Source organism: Brassica napus, chromosome A4 (genome assembly GCF_020379485.1).
Source record: "Brassica napus cultivar Da-Ae chromosome A4, Da-Ae, whole genome shotgun sequence".
Taxonomy (NCBI): domain Eukaryota; kingdom Viridiplantae; phylum Streptophyta; class Magnoliopsida; order Brassicales; family Brassicaceae; genus Brassica; species Brassica napus.
Genome location: NC_063437.1, coordinates 15,865,379 through 15,885,376, shown reverse-complemented (window position 1 = coordinate 15,885,376; position 19,998 = coordinate 15,865,379). Strand labels below are relative to the sequence as shown.

At 36.4% G+C, this 19,998-nt stretch overlaps 9 protein-coding genes and 1 non-coding gene across 10 annotated transcripts; 6 read left to right on the top strand and 4 right to left on the bottom strand.

Moving 5' to 3' along the window:
• Positions 1-22: 22 nt before the first annotated feature.
• LOC106386455 (putative F-box protein At2g19630) lies at positions 23-3,208 on the bottom strand. Its single transcript, XM_048777850.1, has 2 exons — positions 875-3,208; positions 23-776 (listed from the first exon to the last, which is right to left on the bottom strand). The coding sequence occupies exon 1, from the start codon at positions 3,021-3,023 to the stop codon at positions 1,812-1,814; it is 1,212 nt and encodes a 403-aa protein (XP_048633807.1). The 5' UTR covers positions 3,024-3,208; the 3' UTR covers positions 23-776; positions 875-1,811.
• On the bottom strand, positions 324-958 carry LOC106385958 (josephin-like protein). The gene is made up of 2 exons (XM_013825857.3): positions 875-958; positions 324-776 (listed from the first exon to the last, which is right to left on the bottom strand). Exons 1-2 carry the CDS (start codon positions 956-958, stop codon positions 324-326), a joined length of 537 nt encoding a protein of 178 aa, XP_013681311.2.
• A 974-nt stretch (positions 3,209-4,182) lies between the features above and the next one.
• On the bottom strand, positions 4,183-6,268 carry LOC106389555 (zinc finger CCCH domain-containing protein 25-like). The gene is made up of 4 exons (XM_048777848.1): positions 6,035-6,268; positions 5,552-5,821; positions 5,247-5,470; positions 4,183-5,136 (listed from the first exon to the last, which is right to left on the bottom strand). Exons 1-4 carry the CDS (start codon positions 6,137-6,139, stop codon positions 4,317-4,319), a joined length of 1,419 nt encoding a protein of 472 aa, XP_048633805.1. The 5' UTR covers positions 6,140-6,268; the 3' UTR covers positions 4,183-4,316.
• A 489-nt stretch (positions 6,269-6,757) lies between these two features.
• On the top strand, positions 6,758-8,880 carry LOC106446933 (tubulin beta-7 chain). The gene is made up of 3 exons (XM_013888761.3): positions 6,758-7,258; positions 7,692-7,961; positions 8,039-8,880. The coding sequence occupies exons 1-3, from the start codon at positions 6,865-6,867 to the stop codon at positions 8,722-8,724; spliced, it is 1,350 nt and encodes a 449-aa protein (XP_013744215.1). The 5' UTR covers positions 6,758-6,864; the 3' UTR covers positions 8,725-8,880.
• On the bottom strand, positions 8,773-9,512 carry LOC106448750 (DNA-directed RNA polymerases I and III subunit RPAC2-like). Its single transcript, XM_048778195.1, has 3 exons — positions 9,508-9,512; positions 9,375-9,451; positions 8,773-9,226 (listed from the first exon to the last, which is right to left on the bottom strand). Exons 1-3 carry the CDS (start codon positions 9,510-9,512, stop codon positions 9,039-9,041), a joined length of 270 nt encoding a protein of 89 aa, XP_048634152.1. The 3' UTR covers positions 8,773-9,038.
• Positions 9,513-9,671: 159 nt separating this feature from the next.
• LOC125575649 (mitochondrial import inner membrane translocase subunit TIM10-like) lies at positions 9,672-11,383 on the top strand. Its single transcript, XM_048777849.1, has 6 exons — positions 9,672-9,854; positions 9,943-9,998; positions 10,223-10,275; positions 10,723-10,761; positions 10,868-10,937; positions 11,070-11,383. Exons 2-6 carry the CDS (start codon positions 9,954-9,956, stop codon positions 11,118-11,120), a joined length of 258 nt encoding a protein of 85 aa, XP_048633806.1. The 5' UTR covers positions 9,672-9,854; positions 9,943-9,953; the 3' UTR covers positions 11,121-11,383.
• A 283-nt stretch (positions 11,384-11,666) lies between these two features.
• TRNAV-UAC lies at positions 11,667-11,739 on the top strand. The gene has a single exon. It is a non-coding gene; the product is annotated as a tRNA-Val (tRNA).
• A 376-nt stretch (positions 11,740-12,115) lies between these two features.
• LOC106450047 (17.6 kDa class I heat shock protein 2-like) lies at positions 12,116-12,968 on the top strand. The gene has a single exon (XM_013891698.3). The coding sequence runs from the start codon at positions 12,289-12,291 to the stop codon at positions 12,748-12,750; it is 462 nt and encodes a 153-aa protein (XP_013747152.2). The 5' UTR covers positions 12,116-12,288; the 3' UTR covers positions 12,751-12,968.
• A 325-nt stretch (positions 12,969-13,293) lies between these two features.
• LOC106446936 (glutathione S-transferase U2) lies at positions 13,294-14,559 on the top strand. Its single transcript, XM_013888764.3, has 2 exons — positions 13,294-13,887; positions 14,006-14,559. Exons 1-2 carry the CDS (start codon positions 13,567-13,569, stop codon positions 14,357-14,359), a joined length of 675 nt encoding a protein of 224 aa, XP_013744218.2. The 5' UTR covers positions 13,294-13,566; the 3' UTR covers positions 14,360-14,559.
• A 1,211-nt stretch (positions 14,560-15,770) lies between these two features.
• Positions 15,771-17,905, top strand: LOC106446937 (glutathione S-transferase U3). The gene is made up of 2 exons (XM_013888765.3): positions 15,771-17,008; positions 17,365-17,905. Exons 1-2 carry the CDS (start codon positions 16,685-16,687, stop codon positions 17,725-17,727), a joined length of 687 nt encoding a protein of 228 aa, XP_013744219.2. The 5' UTR covers positions 15,771-16,684; the 3' UTR covers positions 17,728-17,905.
• Positions 17,906-19,998: the final 2,093 nt, after the last annotated feature.

The following is a 19,998-nucleotide window of genomic DNA, read 5'->3' as shown; positions in this document are numbered from 1 at the left end:
GACACCCCCTATGTACAACTCTTGTTTTTAAACTACTTCTTAGAATAATATTCATATCTAGAAAAATCGAAAAAATGAATATGAAATATCAAGAGTTGTTCAAAAAAAAAAAAAAAAAGAATATGAAATATCAAGAAGAATTATTCTTAAATATAAATATAATCTTACAAGTATTGTGTAATAGATAATCTATTCATATATACTTCAGTTAAGACATTCTCATGGGAAAAGTAAAAATATAATGGTAACAATTTTTATTTCATGGCCTATCAGGCTAAATATAATTTAAACTACAAGACACGAGCTCATGACATAGTTGATCTTCAAGCATTGTTCACTAACAAAATCTCTCCACCTAAACTCAGATTTTGATCCAAGAACCCCTTGACTTCATCTTCGCTTGTAAACGGATGTGGCACAGTAAGATCACAATCCAAATTATACCATACTCCATTGATTTTTCTCATCACAACCCAACGCCTGCTTCTCCAAAGTCCCACATATCGCGTGACCGGAACGTTCAACACGATACCCATTAGAGTATCTGCACCAAGATTAATCGAGTAAGCTCCATAACGCTTGTCATGCCACTCAACACTCTTGCCTTTTCCTTCAAGAGCTGCAATCATCACGTTTACGTCGTAGTTCCCGGTAAGCGTGTTGTGGTGAGGCTTGAGGAGTAAAGTGAGAGGCGTCCACGTTTCTTGGCAAGGATCATCGGTCCCGAGATTCTCCGAGATTGAGTCCAAGCCTTCTCTCGTGAATGCGTCCTTGTCCTACGTCAAAACAAGAACAATAACAACACTCTCAAACCATAATTTCACATTATTAGCAAGATGAAATTGAGTTCTATACTGAACAAAATATGGATCACCTGAAATAGATTGTTAAGGGAGTGCAAGAGGCAAAACTGTAGTCGTTGACGCTCGTGATAGATCTGAGATTCACAGCCCGCCATATTCTAGTTCCGGTGAAGAAATTAGGGTTTATCTTGAGATACAAATCAAAGGATTTGATTCCACGGCAAGGCTCTCCATCTCATTATATATACCTTACATAGTGCTTGTTAATTGTGACAAGTTTCCGCATAAAACAATTTTTTTTCTTATTTAGATATTTAAAAAGACAAAATAATAAAACAGAAAAGTTAGTTTTCTAAAACCCTTTTTCTTCTTATCCATGCTTTATAATTGATTGTGATATTTTCGTAAAATCTATTTATCTAACCAGAAAAATCCCTCTTCTATTGAAATATTTGTTCCTCAAATTTTTTTTTTCACATATACTCTTTTTATCTAACCAGAAAAATCCAAGAAAGATGAACTAAGAAGCCATGATTCTTGTACAATCACAAGTTTCGAATTCCCTTAACATTTCGTATAGCTTGACGACCTCTACATGGTGTACTTAGCGGTGAATTCTACGATGCTTAAACGCATATATTCCTTGGATGAACACCCCTCTGATAGTTCGCCTCTAGAAGTTGTTGTCGGAAATATAGAAAATGCCAGATGGATAATGGCGACAAGATGATTTCGTTGGTACCAGCCACTAAAAAACAGTATAACTTGGCCTCTTCAACCACATTCTCTCACAGCAGGAGGGGGATTAGTATATATGCGACATCACATTGTATCTACTTTGGCGTGCGTGTAGCTTAGTTGACTCGGTACTTTGAAGTTTGAACGTTTACTTGGAAGGTTTGACTTGTGATAAACACGCAAAGAATAAACACTCGAAGAATATAATTCAAGATTCTTAAAAAAGAAACACACAAAACAAATACTACACTTATCTCACTTAATTTTTTTTTAAAGAAGCTTCACATTCTCAACGTAGTTGAGATAGATGTTGAGACTCTTACCCTGAAACGCTTCCAATCCTTGGATTCCAATTTTTGTGATTGTCTTACTCTCGACATTGTAGTAGATGACATAGAAAGGGTCTCTTTGGTAAATCGGGGAGAAGACGATTTCATTTGTACCAACCATTCCAGAGATACACATGGTGTCCACAACTACATCCTTCCACAAAGGAGGTAATACAAAGACAAGCTTGGACCACTCATGTTTTGCAGCGTCTTGAAGAACCCACAGCTCAAAACTTGCATTTGCTCGATGAACAAGACCATAATCCCTCGACATAAGCAAACCTAACTTGCCGTTGTAGTTTACTATTGTAGCTGAATGATGCATTTCTTTACTGAAAGTTTCCATGAATTTGATAAAGCTGAGCTTCTCAGACCTCAAATCAAAACAAGCTACCATGGAAATCAAGGAATAACTGTGGGATGAAGCTGCATAGTAAATAACACCACTGATGCATATCCACTTACGAGAAGCATAATGTGGTATGCAACATTGGACACACCTCCATGACAATATCTTGGCTTCTGTTGTCAGAACTTGATGCTCCACTGAGATTAAAACACCGTTTACACGCGACAACTCCATTGAAAATACCTTGAGTTCATTCGCAATGGGTTCATATCCAAGATAGTTTTCCACTCCGCAACTCTTCCCCGACTTCAACTTTGGTAAGGTTAAAAACTGTCCCGTGCTGGGGTTGCACATCAATGGGACATAAAGTTGAAATTCGTTCTGGATCCAGATCATCTTAGATACATACAAAAAGAAGCCATTGGTACAACCACAGAGTTCATCTGAAATTGAGAAACGAGCAAGATGATTGGAGGCTACAACATAGGAGTTCTCTTTTGGATTTTCAGGCTGAGCTGACGAGAAGAAGAAAGTCCCTGTGAAAGCATCGCAGGCGAAAAGAAGCTGAGGGCGAGCACGAGATTTGGTCAAGAACGACTCTGTGAAATCTTGATGGGCAAGTATTGACGACCAGAGCTTGCACACGCAACGACATCTCGCTATGGACTCCGACGACAACCTCGAGAATATCTCAGCAATCACTTCATCCGGAATCGGCAATGAGTTCCGATCAAGTGTGCTAGTCGATTCCGTAACGCCTCCAGAAATGGTCATATCTGAAAAGTTTTTCTGAAGTGGTTTCATGGCGGAGACATTTGAGGTAGGTTCCCCTGAGAAGAGAATTGTTTCTCTTTGTTCTTATACAAAAACGTAAAACAAGAATGTGTGTGTATGCATGATTGGTTTAAAGTAAAGGTGAATAGTTAGAGAAACTGAACAAGATATTAAATTCACCTTCTGCATGCCAAGCTTAGTGTACGTTACCGAAGAGTTCGCCTTGTGTTTTATTGGACGGAGAGACAGATGAGTAGATTTCGAAGAGTTGATATTGTTTTTATTGGACCAAAGAGTTTCGTATTGTCTTTTCTTAGACGAAGAGACAGTTGAGTAGGCTTTGAAGAGTTTGGTATTTTGCTTTTCTATTAGACCAAAGAGTTGTTTTTTTTTTTTGAAATAAAGTCCGTCTTTATTGTCAAGAACGAAAATCAAGAATTACATATTGTGCATGACAAAGCCGATAATTGGACATGTATCGATAAAGCCTATATAATTCACATTTTAAGTGTTTGGTGGACTTTAATCTTTTTATATGATTCATGTTCACAAATTTAATGCAAACTCTCTTATTTTATTCACCCATGCAGTTCTTTTTTGTTGTTATTTTGTATATTTATTAATTTAACATAAATACCAAAAATACATTTGTAACAAAAAAAACAAATAAATACCAAATCCAAAATACAAGAAGAGGCCTAAACGCCCAGACAATTAAAAAGACAGGTCCAAACAAGACCAAACCCAACGAAGAAGGAAGTCGACATCTCCGTAACACAACGGTGTTCGAGGAAACTGAAAGAAGATCTTTGTGCAGATGTGGATGTTATGTTTGTGTTGCAGCATCAAATGTATGTTTATATACAAAGTAGAGTGAGAGAGTGTATAGTTTTCATGTGTTCTGCTTCCTTTAAGCGCACGCATACGGCAACTATGGAGATCCTCTTATACATGTTTGTTTTCTTCGGCTATATTTTCTGAGCATCTTATGCGCAAGACACTTTCAGAAAGATGATCTTTAACTTGTTTGACTATTATGGCTCTGGGACTTGTTCTGTCATCTTCTTCTTTCTGGTTGTGAAACTTAACATTTGTAGATAGTTTATAAAAGATGAAAACATTTTGTGGATATGTTCTGTCATCGTCAATGTAGACGTTGAGCTACATAAAAATAATTACACAGTCGACAGAAACTGAAACAATTCTCTTCTATTACTTTCGTCATAAAATTCAACAGCAACACATTGCTGAGCAGGAATTGTTAAACATTGGAATCTATTTAAATAATCAAAACCAAAAATTCAAATAAACTGGCAACGGTTTCTATTGAGACGAACCAGTAACAGCAGCCTCAGCAGATTGCTGAGAAGAGGACCCTGATGGTGCATCAGACACAGATTCAGGTGGTGGAGCAGAGACTGAGCTAGTAGGAGGAGGATTGGGCCTTGAACCAGGACCCGGCTGCTGTTGTTGTTGCGGATAAGGATGAGGAGCTTGTGGTGGGCCATGGTGGTAAGGAGGATACTGCTGGTGCATATAACCTCCATATGGCTGTGGAGGGTACGGCTGGTGCTGCTGATAATGCCCATGTGGAGGCATTCTGTTATCACCACCGTCTTGAGACGAAGTGACTGCACCCATTCTCTGAGGATCCATCGATGGGTAAAACGGTCTGTCCTGATGAGGTTGTGGTCGTGGTGGATGCATATAGTACTGCTGCATCGGTGGAGGTTGATTATGCTGCTGAGATACCACAGCCCTTGGCAGCAACCCACTGTGCGGAGCCACACCGCCTTGCTGCTGCGAGCCGCCGCCATCTGGATCGGTTCTGGGAGCTTGTGGTCTTCCCCAAGAGATTCTAAGTCTCTGGCCGTTGACTACTAGCTTGTTGCTTAGCTCCTCAGCAGCTTTCTCCGCTCCTTCTCTGGTCGTGTAAGTGACAAACGCACACGCTTTCTCCGCCAAGATTCTGATGGACTCGATTTCTCCGTATGCGTAGAACTGATCTCGTATGTCTTGCTCGAGTACTCGAGCGTTTAGCCCGCCGACATAAAGCGTCTTGATGCTTTGATCATCTGGAGTTTCCAATGTGCCCATCTCACCAGCCTTCCCAAGTAACTTCAACGCTACTGGATCGTTCACACTGCAAAATGCGAAAAATAAGATGAATGAACAGTTTCAAAATAAAAAAAATATTAGATAAAATTTATCAAACTTAATACAAGAAAATGAAAAAGAGAGTAGTTTGGTTACCCGTAGTAACGGTCTTTAATGTTCTGCTGGGATAACTCTCCTGTCTCAGGCATCTCGTGGCGGTAAGGACACTCTTCACCTCTAGTACACTCTCCCCTAATAAAGAAACTACAAATATGCGCTCGGTTCCTCTTGTAATACGGCGTCGTCCTTTGAAGCATACGTATAGTATCATTAGGACGAATCTTCCCAAACGAAGACTCATAATCTAATCCAGCTCTCGTCTACATAATTAAAAAAACAAACTCATTAACAAAAAACGTGAGAGCCCTGAAGACAGAGAGAGAGAGAGAGAGAGTGATTACCTTTCGATCATGCTCTTCGGCGAAGAACTCTCTGTTGACATCGCTTTTGGGGATGGAATCATGAGTACTGATGTTGAGGGCCGTGTCTCTGGCCTGAACGGGAAGACCATACTCAAGATCCAGGAGACAGACTTGGCACACGTTCTTGAGCTTGCAGCATGTCTGACAAACTTCGGTTTTCTTGTACCTTGCGTCGCGGCCGGGGCGCCACCTGAATACGGTGAACGGTCGGGTGCAGATCTTGCACTCTTTGTCGTAATCAGACTTTGTCTGCATTAAAAAAGCCAATCAGACAGGAACCACATCAATATCAGACATCAACTCGAACTGTAATGAAGATCAACCACACATCAACAAAATCACTAAATCAAGATCTCAACACTCAGAAAGTAGATTCTAATGAAGATTAAGGAGTAGCTAAAATAAAAAAAAAAACAATTCAAAATCGAATTTGTTAAGAGGAGATAAAAAGATGAATTATACCATTCGGACATAAGGATTGTCGCCGAGACAAGATTCGCAGACGATGGGGAAGTCACCGCGTTCCCAGCCATCAGCGTCGTGATCTCTCAGTATTCTATGCGCCATCTTCTTCTCTTCCTCCACCTCTAGCTTTTTCGAACTTCGTAGGACAACGAACCAGATTTGCTTTCGTTTTGGGAATTTTAATATCGTTTAAATATCTACGAAAGAAATTGAATTGAGTCTAAACCAAACTTAAACCGGTCACAACCGACCCTTAGACCAGATCATTTTATACGGCAAGGTGGGCCTGGCCCATTTCATTTCACGTTTCGTCTTATGAAAGCCTGCGTGCCGTCTGAGGATTTGCGACATCACGACGTTTTAGTTATAAACGAACGGAGGTTTCTTGAAGGGTAAGAGTAAAGCCTATTTTCAAAATAGACCCATTAGAAGCCTCACGTGCGACTGAAATGTTGGTAAGTAGAAACAGCTTTTCTCTCTCTAGGAAAGCACGTGCGAGTAACTGCTCCCTTGGGTAGGATCCAGCTGTCCCACACAAACAGATTACAAAATTCAAAAAGCTTTTCTTTTTTTCACGAGCCATTTAATTTTGAATTTCCACCCGTTACCACCTCGATTTACGTGGCGCCATCTTAACCGTCGTTAACTAATATTCCGTTTTTAAATCACCAAATCTCAGCCGTTAAAACCTCTTTTCCTTTATAAAATGGACCCCCTCTCTTCTAAAAACACCATCTCCGCCCTCTCTCTCACTCTCCTTTTTCAAAATCTCTCTCTCTCTCTTCGATACGATCCATTTCTAGGGTTTCAATCTCGTTCAATCGAAGATGCGAGAGATTCTTCACATCCAGGGAGGCCAATGCGGGAACCAAATCGGCTCCAAGTTCTGGGAAGTGGTTTGCGCCGAGCACGGGATCGACCAGACGGGGCGTTACCAAGGAGACTCCGATCTCCAGCTCGACAGGGTTAACGTCTACTACAACGAGGCGAGCTGCGGGAGGTACGTCCCACGCGCGGTTCTCATGGATTTGGAGCCCGGAACGATGGACAGCGTTAGATCTGGGCCTTACGGTCAGATCTTCCGCCCCGATAACTTCGTCTTCGGTCAGTCCGGTGCCGGAAACAACTGGGCGAAAGGTCACTACACGGAGGGAGCTGAGCTCATCGACTCGGTCCTTGACGTCGTCCGTAAAGAGGCTGAGAACTGTGACTGCCTTCAAGGTATTCTAAACCGGATCCCTTTTCTATTGATTTGGGTTATGAACGGTTTAGGTTATTGTAATTACCGGTTAGGGTTTTTTTGGTTTAAACCGGATCCTTTGTCTATTGATTTGCGTTATGAACGGGTTTAGGTTATTGTAATTACCGGTTAGGGTTTTTTTGGTTTAAACCGGATCCTTTGTCTATTGATTTGCGTTATGAACGGGTTTAGGTTATTTTAATTACCGGTTAGGTTTTTTTGGTTTAAACCGGATCCTTTGTCTATTGATTTGCGTTATGAACGGGTTTAGGTTATTTTAATTACCGGTTAGGTTTTTTTGGTTTAAACCGGATCCTTTGTCTATTGATTTGCGTTATGAACGGTTTAGGTTATTTTAAATTACCGGTTGAGGATTTTTGCTTTGGCTCATTTGTTTTTTTGTTGTGATTACAGGGTTTCAGGTGTGTCATTCGTTAGGAGGAGGAACTGGTTCTGGAATGGGAACGTTGTTGATCTCCAAGATCAGGGAGGAGTATCCTGACCGTATGATGCTGACGTTCTCTGTGTTCCCATCTCCTAAGGTCTCTGACACTGTGGTTGAGCCGTACAACGCGACGCTCTCTGTGCATCAGCTCGTTGAGAACGCTGACGAGTGTATGGTTCTTGATAACGAAGCTCTGTATGACATTTGCTTCCGTACACTCAAGCTCAGCACTCCAAGTTGTAAGTATCTTATTCTTTCTTGATTAATGTCAGTTTTGTTGTTCTGTCTTAATGGTTGTTTTTGGTGAATTGTGCAGTTGGTGATCTGAACCATTTGATCTCTGCAACCATGTCTGGTGTAACCTGCTGCCTTCGTTTCCCTGGTCAGCTCAACTCTGATCTCCGCAAGCTCGCTGTGAATCTGATCCCGTTCCCTCGTCTTCACTTCTTCATGGTTGGGTTTGCTCCTCTCACCTCCCGCGGCTCTCAGCAGTACCGCAACCTTACCGTCCCGGAGCTCACCCAGCAGATGTGGGATTCCAAGAACATGATGTGCGCTGCTGACCCGCGTCACGGTCGCTACCTCACCGCTTCGGCTATGTTCCGTGGCAAGATGAGTACCAAAGAAGTGGATGAGCAGATGCTCAACGTGCAGAACAAGAACTCTTCCTACTTTGTCGAGTGGATCCCCAACAATGTCAAGTCAACGGTCTGTGACATCCCCCCAACTGGTTTGAAGATGGCTTCGACGTTTATTGGGAACTCGACTTCCATTCAGGAGATGTTTAGGAGAGTCAGCGAGCAGTTTACTGCTATGTTCAGGAGGAAAGCTTTCTTGCATTGGTACACAGGGGAAGGTATGGATGAGATGGAGTTCACGGAAGCTGAGAGCAACATGAACGATCTTGTGTCTGAGTATCAGCAGTATCAAGATGCCACGGCTGAGGAAGAAGGGGAGTATGAAGATGAAGAAGCTGAGTACGAGCAAGAAGAAGGGTATTGAAGAGACGGAACACAACTCCAACTTCAACTTCCTGTTGCTGTTTTTACTCTTTTCGAAATTTCTACTAAGCTTTTATTATAGTTTCTGTATCTACCGGTTTCATTACTAGTTTATGTACTCGGAGTAAGGGTTTATCATGAATCATTTTATCGTCTATTTTGCTTAAACACAATCAGTCCTTTAAACATCTTGCTAATACATTTGTTCTTTGCTCATTAATCACTAATTAGAATAATTTGTAGCTTATTTTTATCATGAAAAATCTGGATTTAAGACAAGGCAGACAAGACCAACTCCATGGAGTTCTTAAGACATTAGTTGCTTTCAAAGTCCATGGACTCAAGTAGATCCCTCTGCTTCTTAAGTTCTTCTTCTTCAGCCTTCAAACGTGCATGTTCTTCCTTAAACTCTGAAACCGCCTTGTGAAAGACACTCCTCACATGTCTGTTCATGAGCATGAGCTCTTGACATGCATCTTTCAAAACCTCCCTAGCTGGATCACCTAAACAATCACAGAGCCATCGAGTTAGACTAGACAACAACAAAAAAAACTAGCGGAAGGTCACGTTGAAAATAAACAACTCTGGCAGAGTAAATATCCATAAAGAGAATAGCTTAAAATCTGATGAAGACAGTAATAAAAACGTTACCGGTTGTCTGGACACGGACATTGACACATTCAAGGGAAGGATGTGGGATACTGTACCCAGCCAATGTTACTCTCGGACTGCAGAGTTATAATAAGCATTAATGATTAGTGACCACACACAAGCATAGTCACACCACATAGTCACAGACATAAGTGTAACCAACATTCATCCGACCTCAAAGCTCACAAAACACAATCTACAATGTGCAAACCGATTGGTTAAATGGTGATTTGAAAATCTCAGCTTCTGCTATGGGAGAAGATAGCTGCTATAACCCTAAAGGCTTCGAGAGGGAAAGTTCTGTAGTGTTTATAAAATAGCCCCGTTATTTACGCGTAATTACAACTCTGCCCTTTGTTTGTTTGATGCGTCTGTTAAACCCTAATTAAGGCTGTCGAGCAGAACAGAGAAAGCTTGTCCGTGTGTTTTTTTGTTGTTGTTCGTATTCTTCTCCGAAACTCCACATTTTTTTTTGAGAAAGTAGAGATCTCTGTTCTTTCAAATTCAAGTACTTGATTATAAAGTTTCGATCCTTACGAATTTTAAATTTGTTTTTTTTTTCTTTCAGGTGTTGCGGAAATGGCTACTCCCAATCCATTTCCCGCCGGCATTAGCAAGGAACAGGTTCGGACTTTTTGTTGTTGATTCCTTGTAAATCTCCGATTAGACAATGTTGGTTTAGTTGTGTAGCTGTCTCAGTGTTGTTGATATGTGTAATTTTTTTCATTTGCTGCTATGCTTAGGTCAGATCTTTGTTCTTTTAAGAACATTGAGAATTCAATATTATATAGTTTTTTTTATTTGATGTATTGGTGTTGCTTAGCTTCTCTTTGGTTGGATTGAATCAGGCGTTTAGCATGGCGCAAACGGAGATGGAATATCGAGTGGAACTCTTTAACAAGTACTTGAATCAATCACTCATTCTCTGTTTTTATATCATTAGAGACTTGATTGATGCACCCACTTTTATATTGGTATCTCGTATTGGGTTCAGTTTGCTTTTCAATACATGTGTGTGTGTGTGTGTGTTGATAATCTCTCTTTTATGTTCAACTAGTATTATATCTAGAGAAGCATTGTTGATGAAAAACCATTTTAACTGCCTGGATTGTTTTTTTTTTACTATGAATTTTATCTCTGATAAAAGTATTCTTAGGTTAACATGTATTCCACTGTTATGTAGAAGTATTATTACTTTGGGTATTCATTGTTTTCTTAATTTTGTGTCAAAAAATATCTAACGACATACCAAGTTCAACTTCATGGTGACTGATCTCTTGTAATTCCTTGGGTTTAGATATCTTTAGGATGTGTTTTTCCTTAAATGTCTCTGATTCTTTTAATGCAGGCTTGCTCAGACATGCTTTAGTAAATGCGTGGATAAAAGGTAAGCTTCCTATCTCATTTCAGCCTTTTGGAACTTTTCTATGTTGTTGACGCTTTAATATTTTAGTTGCACCAGTTTGAAATGTTTTGTCTTTAAAACCAACCAGGTACAAGGAAGCTGAGTTAAACATGGGTGATAACAGTTGCATTGACCGTTGTGTTTCCAAGTACTGGCAGGTAAGAAGGCTCTTGTGTTTACTTACTTACAACAAAGCAGTTAACATTTTCATTTCTTCCAAACTTCTTAAAAGTTCAACACCACTATCCAAAGCTAATACTGATTTTTTTCTTGTCTTATATATAATTCAGGTAAATGGAATGGTTGGACAGCTTTTAAGTGCTGGCAAGCCTCCCATGTAAGCCAGTCTAGAGGCAGTGATAGACCAAAAGCTCATGTAGAGACCAAAAGAAACTCTGTTCTCTCTTTTTCTAAAGTTATAAGGCAATCTTGTTTTTTAATTGTCAACAAAATTGCATCATATTGTTCTCTGTGAACCCATTATTTCTAAAGGGGTGAACGAAATAATCAGTACTTTTACACTGAAAGAGAGAACAGGAGACATTAGATCAATGCTCAACAGCTACATTGTTCTCGTATGGAAGTGTCTTATTATTTTTTTTCTCTTGGTCTTTCCATCTATTGTAGTCAGTGGAAGTAATGGCTTTTTCAGAAAGTCCACTATAACGCTCTGCCATTTCTGCAATTCGAGAGAGATTCACAATTTTCTTCAGTTTAGCACAAGATTGACCAAAACTTATCTTGAGTTTAAGAATTCTTGGGCGAGTAGTAAAGGCTAAACTAACAAATGGACTTGTGAACATTCTCTACCTTGTTTAACATTGTAGTGTCTCTGATTAGATGATTGCCAACAACACAACTATGCTAAATGAATTATTTGTACCATAGGTGCTGTGGTGTAGTGGTTATCACGTTTGCCTTACACGCAAAAGGTCTCCAGTTCGATCCTGGGCAGCACCATATTTATTTTTAAACTCAATTCATTTTTCTCCCTTGTATTTACCATCTCTCTTTTGGATAAGGGATTTTCACTTTCTATTCACACACAGAATTGGTCATCGATCTACCATTTGGGCTAGTTCGTTTTTGGACTCATTAGTCTTGACATGATTTAGTAATTGAACTTGACCTGCTGCTTTTCTTTCATTTGTCCAAAAAGTTATGTCCCACACCGGCCTGGTTTGTTTATTTGTCTTTTCCTTTTTTTTCTTTTAATCCTATATTATGGGCTTACTATTCAACCCCTACAAGGCCCGTTAAGGTTCATTTTAACGCCCACACGGAAAAAACCTCCTGGAATTTTCTGGATTCACCTGATTCTTCTTGTTTCCATTTCAGGCTCGAGATGTTTCGTTACACAAAATCAAGAAGGTCGAGAAATTTCCATTTCTTCTTATAAATACAGTCTTCATGCTCTCGGTTTCTTCAGAAGTCGAAAATCAAAATTTCAGCAAACAAATCGAGAACTAACTTCACAAGTATTTTTCCAAAAAACTCTCAAAGACAAAAATGTCGATGATTCCAAGCTTCTTCGGTAACAACAGGCGTGGCAGCAACAGCTTCTTCGATCCTTTCTCGCTTGACGTTTGGGATCCACTCAGGGAGCTCTCTTCCCTTTCCCGAGACAACTCCGCGATCGTGAACGCGCGAGTGGACTGGAGGGAGACGCCCGAGGCGCACGTGTTCAAGGCGGACTTGCCTGGGCTCAAGAAGGAGGAAGTGAAGGTGGAGATCGAGGAAGACAGCGTGCTGAAGATCAGCGGAGAGAGACACGTGGAGAAGGAGGATAAGAACGACACGTGGCACCGCGTTGAGAGGTCGAGCGGGCAGTTCACGAGGAAGTTTAGGCTGCCGGAGAACGTGAAGATGGATCAGGTGAAAGCTGCGATGGAGAACGGTGTGCTGACTGTGACGGTGCCTAAGGCTGAGACCAAGAAGCCTGATGTTAAGTCTATTCAGATCTCTGGCTGATTCGACCGTTCGAGTATTCGACCCTGGTTTGAGCTTTGGTTTTTAAAATGGTCTGGTTGTACGTGTCGCATTCTGGTTCTGTTTAACTGCGTGATGTTGTCTATCGTAATAATTGTTGTTGTGGTCTGGTCGGTTTAACCGAGGGATGGTGTGGTATGTACCCTGATAAAAATGTATGAATAATTTATTTAGAAGTTGTATGACTAATTTACTGTTTATTTAGAAGTTGTATGATTGTTGACAAAAAAAAGAAAAGAAAAGAAGTTGTATGATTAAGTTAATAAAATAAAATATTATTCTGTTCAAATAATCACAACTATATTTTTTTAACATATTCACAACTATGTTTTTTTCAACATATTCACAACTATCTTATTATATATAATTTAATCAACCATAATAACTTTGGCTCTCAGTATTGTAACATCCTATATAATATAGTTCATACGTTAATGATGATTTACAAAAGTATATAACAATCCTTCGCCGAAGCGCATATTTCACCTATTTCACCCTCTAGTTACTCAGCTGAAAATAAACAAGAAAAGCAAATATTTTTAGTGTTATGATGTGAATATTAAAGCAAAAATCAAGGCTCGTAATTTGGAAATGAACCACGTGGTCTGTGTCGGGTGACTATAAAATAGCCAAATCCTAGTAAGAACTTTTATATAAAATAAGTAGAATAGCGTCAGCAATGACTTGGATTCTCTTAAAGATGTTCTTTTTAATCGAAAAACTAGAGAGACAAGAACAGAGGAGTTTTGGATAAGCTAGAAAAGCTAAAAGTGATAGAGAAAGAGAAAGAGAGATCAAATGGCGAAGAAAGAAGAGTGTGTGAAGCTTCTAGGGTTTTGGATAAGCCCTTTCAGTCGTAGAGTCGAGATGGCTCTCAAACTCAAAGGCGTTCCTTACGAATACTTGGAGGAAGACCTGCCCAAAAAGACCCCTTTGCTTCTTGAGCTAAACCCGGTTCATAAGAAGGTTCCGGTTCTTGTCCACAATGATAAAATATTATCCGAGTCACATGTGATCCTTGAGTACATCGACCAAACATGGAGTAACAATCCAATTCTACCACAAGATCCTTACGAGAAAGCCATGGCTCGATTCTGGGCCAAGTTCGTTGATGAACAGGTAAGTTAACAAATTTAATAACATTGACCGCTGATTATTGATTTATAAGATTTTTTTTTAATTATAAACATTTGGAGAAAAATATATTCATTCTTATTGATTGATGTTACTCTTGCAGATCTTAGCAGCAGGGTTCATGCCCTTGATTAAACCAAAAAAGGGAATAGAAGTTGCTATAGAAGAGACTCGAGAACTAATTATGTTTCTTGAGAAGGAAGTTACTGGAAAAGATTTCTTCGGCGGCGAGACGATTGGATTTTTGGACATGGTCGCAGGAACTATGATCCCGTTTTGTCTGGTTAGGGCTTGGGAATGTATGGGAATTGATATGATTTCAGAGGAGAAGTTTCCAGGACTGAGCAGATGGATCAAGAAGTTGAATGAGGTTGAAATCGTGAGGGAATGTATACCTCCAAAAGAGAAACATATTGAGCGCATGAACAAAATTATAGAGAAAAGTAAGTCTTCATAAATAAAGCCTACACTGTTACTCATTTTTATCATGAACTTATGTTGTATTTTCGCTATGCTTGTATCGTTTGATAACTCATTTGTTTTTCTATTCTAGAAACTTAACACTATATATGCAGTTTAGTTGTTTCAAATTATGTCATTGTTGTTACCCATTACCGTAAGAAGTTGCCCGTAACTGAAAACTCAATAGTTTTTTTTTTTTTTTAGAATCTTCTTTATTGATTAGTCTTGCAAATTAGATCAACAATCTAACATAATTTTTTTTTTTACAACAAACATCTAACATATTATTACTTAACAGTTTTATAATAAAATTTAGAGTAAATATACTCAAATGATACTCTATCTTTCACTCTATAATAAAATTAAAAAAAGTTTATTCTATAAATAGAATATTTTTAAATTTTTATTCATTATTCTGTTGTTTTTTTTCTAAAATAGTACCATTAAAGTATAATTCAACTTTATTATAGGATTACTTTATTTTAAAATAAAAAAATTTTAAAATACAAAATAGAGTAAACCACTAGAGAAAGTCTAAAAATAGAATAAACCATTAAGTAAATACTGAACTTTTTCTCGTGTCAAAAATCTTTTATGTAAATATTGAAGTGTTACACATAAACCGACGGAATAATAAAATATAGTAAACTCTACCAAGATACTTAGTTTGATTGGTAAGCTTCGTATTTTTGAATAGTTTTTTGTGTGTAAATGTTAATTGTTATTTTTGGATAGTTACCAATCAGAAAATGGTTTTTATATTCAGATATTTTGATTTCCTCGATCTAAAAGCATTTGTTTTAACTAAAAACGCTCATGCAATCAGTTCAAAAAAAAAAAAAAAACGCTCATGCCATTTTGTATTATAAATCGTACTTGTTAATAATATATATACACGTGAGGTTTAAGGACTAGAACTAGACCATAGTACCATACCGATGGACAAAGTGGAAGTAACGTCAGCCATGACGTTCAAGATGTCCTTGGTCAATAGTTGTGTGACATTCAAGATGTCCGTGGTTGATACTCGTGAATGATGTGCATACATTCATCTACTCAGCACGAATGTTCTTCTGACAACACCAAGAAAAGTATACTAAACTATTTAGTACAGCAAAAAGCCTTCGTTTTATGTGTAAGAGACGACGTCTTTGACTCGATGCGTTTACTGTCTATACCCTTTTAATAAAATGATACTCTCTCTATTCTAAAATGTAAAATATTTAGAATAATTTTTATGTTCTAATATATAATATGTTTTCATTTTTTTAGGTAAATTTATGTAACAATTCAAATTTAATAGTTTTATTTTGTAATTGGTTGAATAGTTTTTACTTTATAATTTTAATGATACTTTCTAGGTAAAATGTAATTTTCTTAATAAGTGTGTACTATCCAAATCATCTTAAGCTCTGAATAGTGATTGCAGTTTGAGCATTGCGAGACAAGCGGTTCAACTGCAGTGTGGTTCTAACAATTATAAAAATATATAGATATATAGTATATGTAGAGATTTTTGTTACTGTTAACTGCGGGGCGGTGGGACGGAACGGGACAATGATCACCATTCAAAGCCTTAATTGATGGTATAAATAGTATTAAATCAGTTATTAAATTATGTCACATATCAATTTTCGTGATAATTGAACCTATATCTAAATCTTGACAATGCTTTTGGAAATTTATCACAATATGATTTTAGTACATAAAAAAAAGAGGAATATAAAGTTTTGAAATAAGATTAATCAACACAAGAAATATAAAATAAATAAAGTAAAATATCCTTTATATATGGTTTGGATTAAATATATTTTCTATAGATTGAACGAATCACTTAGCATTATGTATTCTTTAGCTTAGATGAATCTTTTATAACATCACATGTATTCTAAGTTACTCGAATTTTTAACACAACTTTTTACTTAAGCTTTGAATCTTCGACCAGTCTTAAAAAATATTTGAGCATTTGTTAATGAAGTTTAACCAATCGATAATGAAAATAGAAGCACCTTCCGACCTTCTACATGCTCATAGACAATTCTTTGCTGGTAGAAGAATAACTTCTTTTTTTTTTTTTTTTTTGAACACCATCTCGTAGAAGAATAACTATGGATTCGAATTACAATGATCTGGATTCGGGTCTATGGGTTTGTGATCAATATCAAAACTTTGTATCCATGAATTGCTTCCAAGTGTTCAAAACAAACTTTTATTTTTCTTCTTATTCACAATCAAGCATCGTTTCCTTGATAGTATAAATAGTCAAAGAAGAACAGAGGAGGTTACATAGGGAAAAAAGAAAGCGAGAAGGAGAGATTCAATGGCAGAGAAAGAAGAGGATGTGTTGCTTATAGGGTCTTGGGCAAGCCCTTTTAGTCGCCGGGTGGAGATGGCTCTCAAACTCAAAGGTGTTCCTTACGATTACTCAGACGAAGATTACTTGGTCACCAAGAGCCCTTTGCTTCTCCAGCTAAATCCTATTTACAAGAAGGTTCCAGTTTTTGTCCACAAAGGTAAAGTATTGCTCGAGTCACATCTAATCCTTGAATACATCGACCAAACATGGACAAGGAATCCAATTCTACCTCAAGATCCATACGGCAAAGCAATGGCTCGATTCTGGGCCAAATTCGTTGATGAACAGGTAATTAAATGTTATTGACCAGTTCTTTTATTAAAACTAATTGCATATATAATTTCTAGACATGCTACAATATACTTTAGTAAATGTACAGCTACAGCCAATACACTTACAGTACAAATTCTACAGTAAATTTTTTACAATACAGTCTAACCAATCACCCCCAAAGTTTTTTTTACAAGCTATGTTTAACACGTGTGTAAAATTGCGTAACGATCTAGCAAAAGTGAAAATTTTGATATATCATTCATCAACTAAGCTATTTGACATCGCTATTAAGTTGGATACTATGGAAAACAAAAAAAAAAGTACTTATTTTGTTATGAAACATCTGATATATATGTCTATCGTACGTGTAGGTCACATTAATAGGCTTTAGGTCTCTAGTAAAATCAGAGGAAATTGATGTTGCGATCAAAGAGGCTCAGGAACTTATAACATATCTTGAGAAGGAAATCACCGGGAAAATGTTCTTCGGCGGGGAGACAATAGGATTCTTGGACATGGTCGTGGGAAGTATGATCCCGTTTTGTCTGGTTCGGGGTTGGGAAGGTATGGGAATTGATATGATTCCAAACGAGCAGTTTCCAGAACTAAACAGATGGATAGAAAAAATTAAAGAAATTGAGATCGTGAGGGAATGTATTCCTAATAGGGAGAAAAATATTGAGCACATGATGAAAATTGTAGGGCGTATAAAAGCTGCTTCGAAGACGGCATGACGCTACGCTTTGATCCGGAGTTATTTTTACTGTATTTTGTATTTGTTTTGTTGTTTTAAAGTTGTATGATTGGTTTGAAAGATAAAGATGAGTGCTAAAATGCATCCCCACTGTGGTCGTAGAAACGATTTGTATCAATGTCTTGATGTTGTTTTACAGAGCTTTATTGATTTGGTAACTGTTTGGACTAATTTTATCACTATAACACTAAGTTTGATAACACTAAGAATACAATTTAAGGCGATTCGCTTAGGCTGCCATGTGTTAATTAATGAAGTAAATCTTTGACATAATTAATTAAGTGAATAATGTGGCTCTGAACATTTATTTATGTTTGATATAGGGTATTTTGATTCGGTTAAAGATGTTATGATCCCACCTAAGTCATCAATATTCGACAGACAAAATAAGTTTAACATTTAATTTCCAAAATGCTTGATTATCTAGTAACGTACAAAAACAATTGCCGAAGAGTAATATTATATACTCCATATACTAGGTGATGTTGGTTACTTACTACATATAACTAGGTGATACAAAACCGCCGTTAATCCGAGCGTTACGGAGAGATCTACGTCGTAGAACTGACTTTTATGAAATACTATTAACATATATTTCAGGTAGTTAATTATCATTTGTAATATTGTTAAAAAGGTTAAACATATGTTTACCAAATATTTTATGAAACTAAATAGGTATACTATTTTTTTTCTTTAATGTATACCCCTGTTCAACTAAAATTTTGAATTAAAACTTTTAAACTTGAATGCCTACTAAATAAAATTTTCTACCCAATTACAATTCCAAATCATTTTAAATTTATTTTCACATATCTTTAGAGTATTACATATTTTGATATCCAATGGGATTTTGAAACGTTATTATATTCATAGATTTCAAATATTTAGTTAAAAAAATCAAATTATCAAATATGCAGAACATCCCATATATATTAAAAGAGAAACATTACAACATTTGAATTAACCATGTGTCATCACCACAATGATTCTTAGAATCTCTAGAGAAATAAGTTGTAACATTTAAATATATAATAAGCTTTTTATTAAACTAACCATAATTTTTTTTCATTCTTTCCATAAATAAAAATACGGAATTTTTTAATATGGCTAAAGTATATATGACAATTAATGATTTTGAATAATAAAGATTTGATACAATTAGTGTATCCTCTATCATTTTTTTCAATCTTAACTTATTAAAATAAATTAAACAACCACAATAACCATATAATATAAATTTAGATTTTCCGTATATGTTATATTTTAAATTTTGAAAAATGACTATAAATTACTAAAATTGTTAAAAAAAGTTTATCATTAAAATTTTGTGAACCACAATTTAAAATGTTTGTTATGAAAAAGATAAAAATGATTACAAAATCATATAAGTATGAAGACTCATTTAATATATATATATATATATATATGTAATATATTAATATCGTTTTAATTAACTATATATCATATAAAATACATAAATATTTTAATTTTGAATTTTTCTTTGAACGATTTTTTGATAAAAGCTTTAAAAAAATATTGACAATTTAATAGTTAAATTTTAAACTTTGCATTAATTTTTTTTATAAAACTATAAATTACAGAAACTACTAAACATCACACAATGAAATTTTTTTGTTATCAGTAATTCAAAGTTTTTGTTATAAAAAGATAGAAATGATCAAAAAACAATATGAGTAGAAAAATTTATTTAATAAATATCAATATTAAACATATACTATATATCTATGTTAATATCATTTAAATTTAATTATAGACCATATAAAATAAAAAGCGTTTGTTTGGATTAATAAAATTTATTTATGTGTTCACATCAATTTGATAATATACGTAATAGTTACTATTTATTATTTCATAATATGTAAAATAATATATAATACATAAAAATAATTTATATATAATATTCATCCCGTAGAATCCCGTGTAAGGCGCATGTCATAACCTAGTTTTTTATTATATGGATGAGTGATGAGTCAATATGTTACAAGAAATAGGATATAATAAAGATGAAAAGAGAAACAAATTAAAATATCCCTTATATATTAATTGAGAAACATTTGAAAAGATGTAACCTCAATTTTGTATTAATTAAAAGAGGTCCCAATGCATAGGTGGCACTCAATTAGGTATTCAATTACATTCAATTAAAAAATAAGTAGGTCCACATTCGATTTTTATATGTTGTTAGATATATAAGTTAGTCAAACTATATGATATAATGATATGATATGAT

Coding starts and splice junctions, on each gene's coding strand:
- LOC106450047 (XM_013891698.3), top strand. CDS start 12,289: ATGTCGATGATTCCAAGCTTCTTCGGTAACAACAGGCGTGGCAGCAAC.
- LOC106448750 (XM_048778195.1), bottom strand. Junction 9,227..9,374: donor TGTCCGTGTCCAGACAACCG/GTAACGTTTTTA, acceptor GTGATTGTTTAG/GTGATCCAGCTAGGGAGGTT.
- LOC106446936 (XM_013888764.3), top strand. CDS start 13,567: ATGGCGAAGAAAGAAGAGTGTGTGAAGCTTCTAGGGTTTTGGATAAGC. Junction 13,888..14,005: donor CCAAGTTCGTTGATGAACAG/GTAAGTTAACAA, acceptor TTACTCTTGCAG/ATCTTAGCAGCAGGGTTCAT.
- LOC106389555 (XM_048777848.1), bottom strand. CDS start 6,139: ATGGCGCATAGAATACTGAGAGATCACGACGCTGATGGCTGGGAACGC. Junction 5,471..5,551: donor CCGAAGAGCATGATCGAAAG/GTAATCACTCTC, acceptor TTAATTATGTAG/ACGAGAGCTGGATTAGATTA. Junction 5,137..5,246: donor ATTAAAGACCGTTACTACGG/GTAACCAAACTA, acceptor CGCATTTTGCAG/TGTGAACGATCCAGTAGCGT.
- LOC125575649 (XM_048777849.1), top strand. CDS start 9,954: ATGGCTACTCCCAATCCATTTCCCGCCGGCATTAGCAAGGAACAG. Junction 9,999..10,222: donor CCGGCATTAGCAAGGAACAG/GTTCGGACTTTT, acceptor GGATTGAATCAG/GCGTTTAGCATGGCGCAAAC. Junction 10,938..11,069: donor GTGTTTCCAAGTACTGGCAG/GTAAGAAGGCTC, acceptor TATATAATTCAG/GTAAATGGAATGGTTGGACA.
- LOC106385958 (XM_013825857.3), bottom strand. CDS start 958: ATGGCGGGCTGTGAATCTCAGATCTATCACGAGCGTCAACGACTACAG. Junction 777..874: donor CCCTTAACAATCTATTTCAG/GTGATCCATATT, acceptor GTTTTGACGTAG/GACAAGGACGCATTCACGAG.
- LOC106386455 (XM_048777850.1), bottom strand. CDS start 3,023: ATGAAACCACTTCAGAAAAACTTTTCAGATATGACCATTTCTGGAGGC.
- LOC106446933 (XM_013888761.3), top strand. CDS start 6,865: ATGCGAGAGATTCTTCACATCCAGGGAGGCCAATGCGGGAACCAAATC. Junction 7,259..7,691: donor GAACTGTGACTGCCTTCAAG/GTATTCTAAACC, acceptor TTGTGATTACAG/GGTTTCAGGTGTGTCATTCG. Junction 7,962..8,038: donor CAAGCTCAGCACTCCAAGTT/GTAAGTATCTTA, acceptor TGAATTGTGCAG/TTGGTGATCTGAACCATTTG.
- LOC106446937 (XM_013888765.3), top strand. CDS start 16,685: ATGGCAGAGAAAGAAGAGGATGTGTTGCTTATAGGGTCTTGGGCAAGC. Junction 17,009..17,364: donor CCAAATTCGTTGATGAACAG/GTAATTAAATGT, acceptor TCGTACGTGTAG/GTCACATTAATAGGCTTTAG.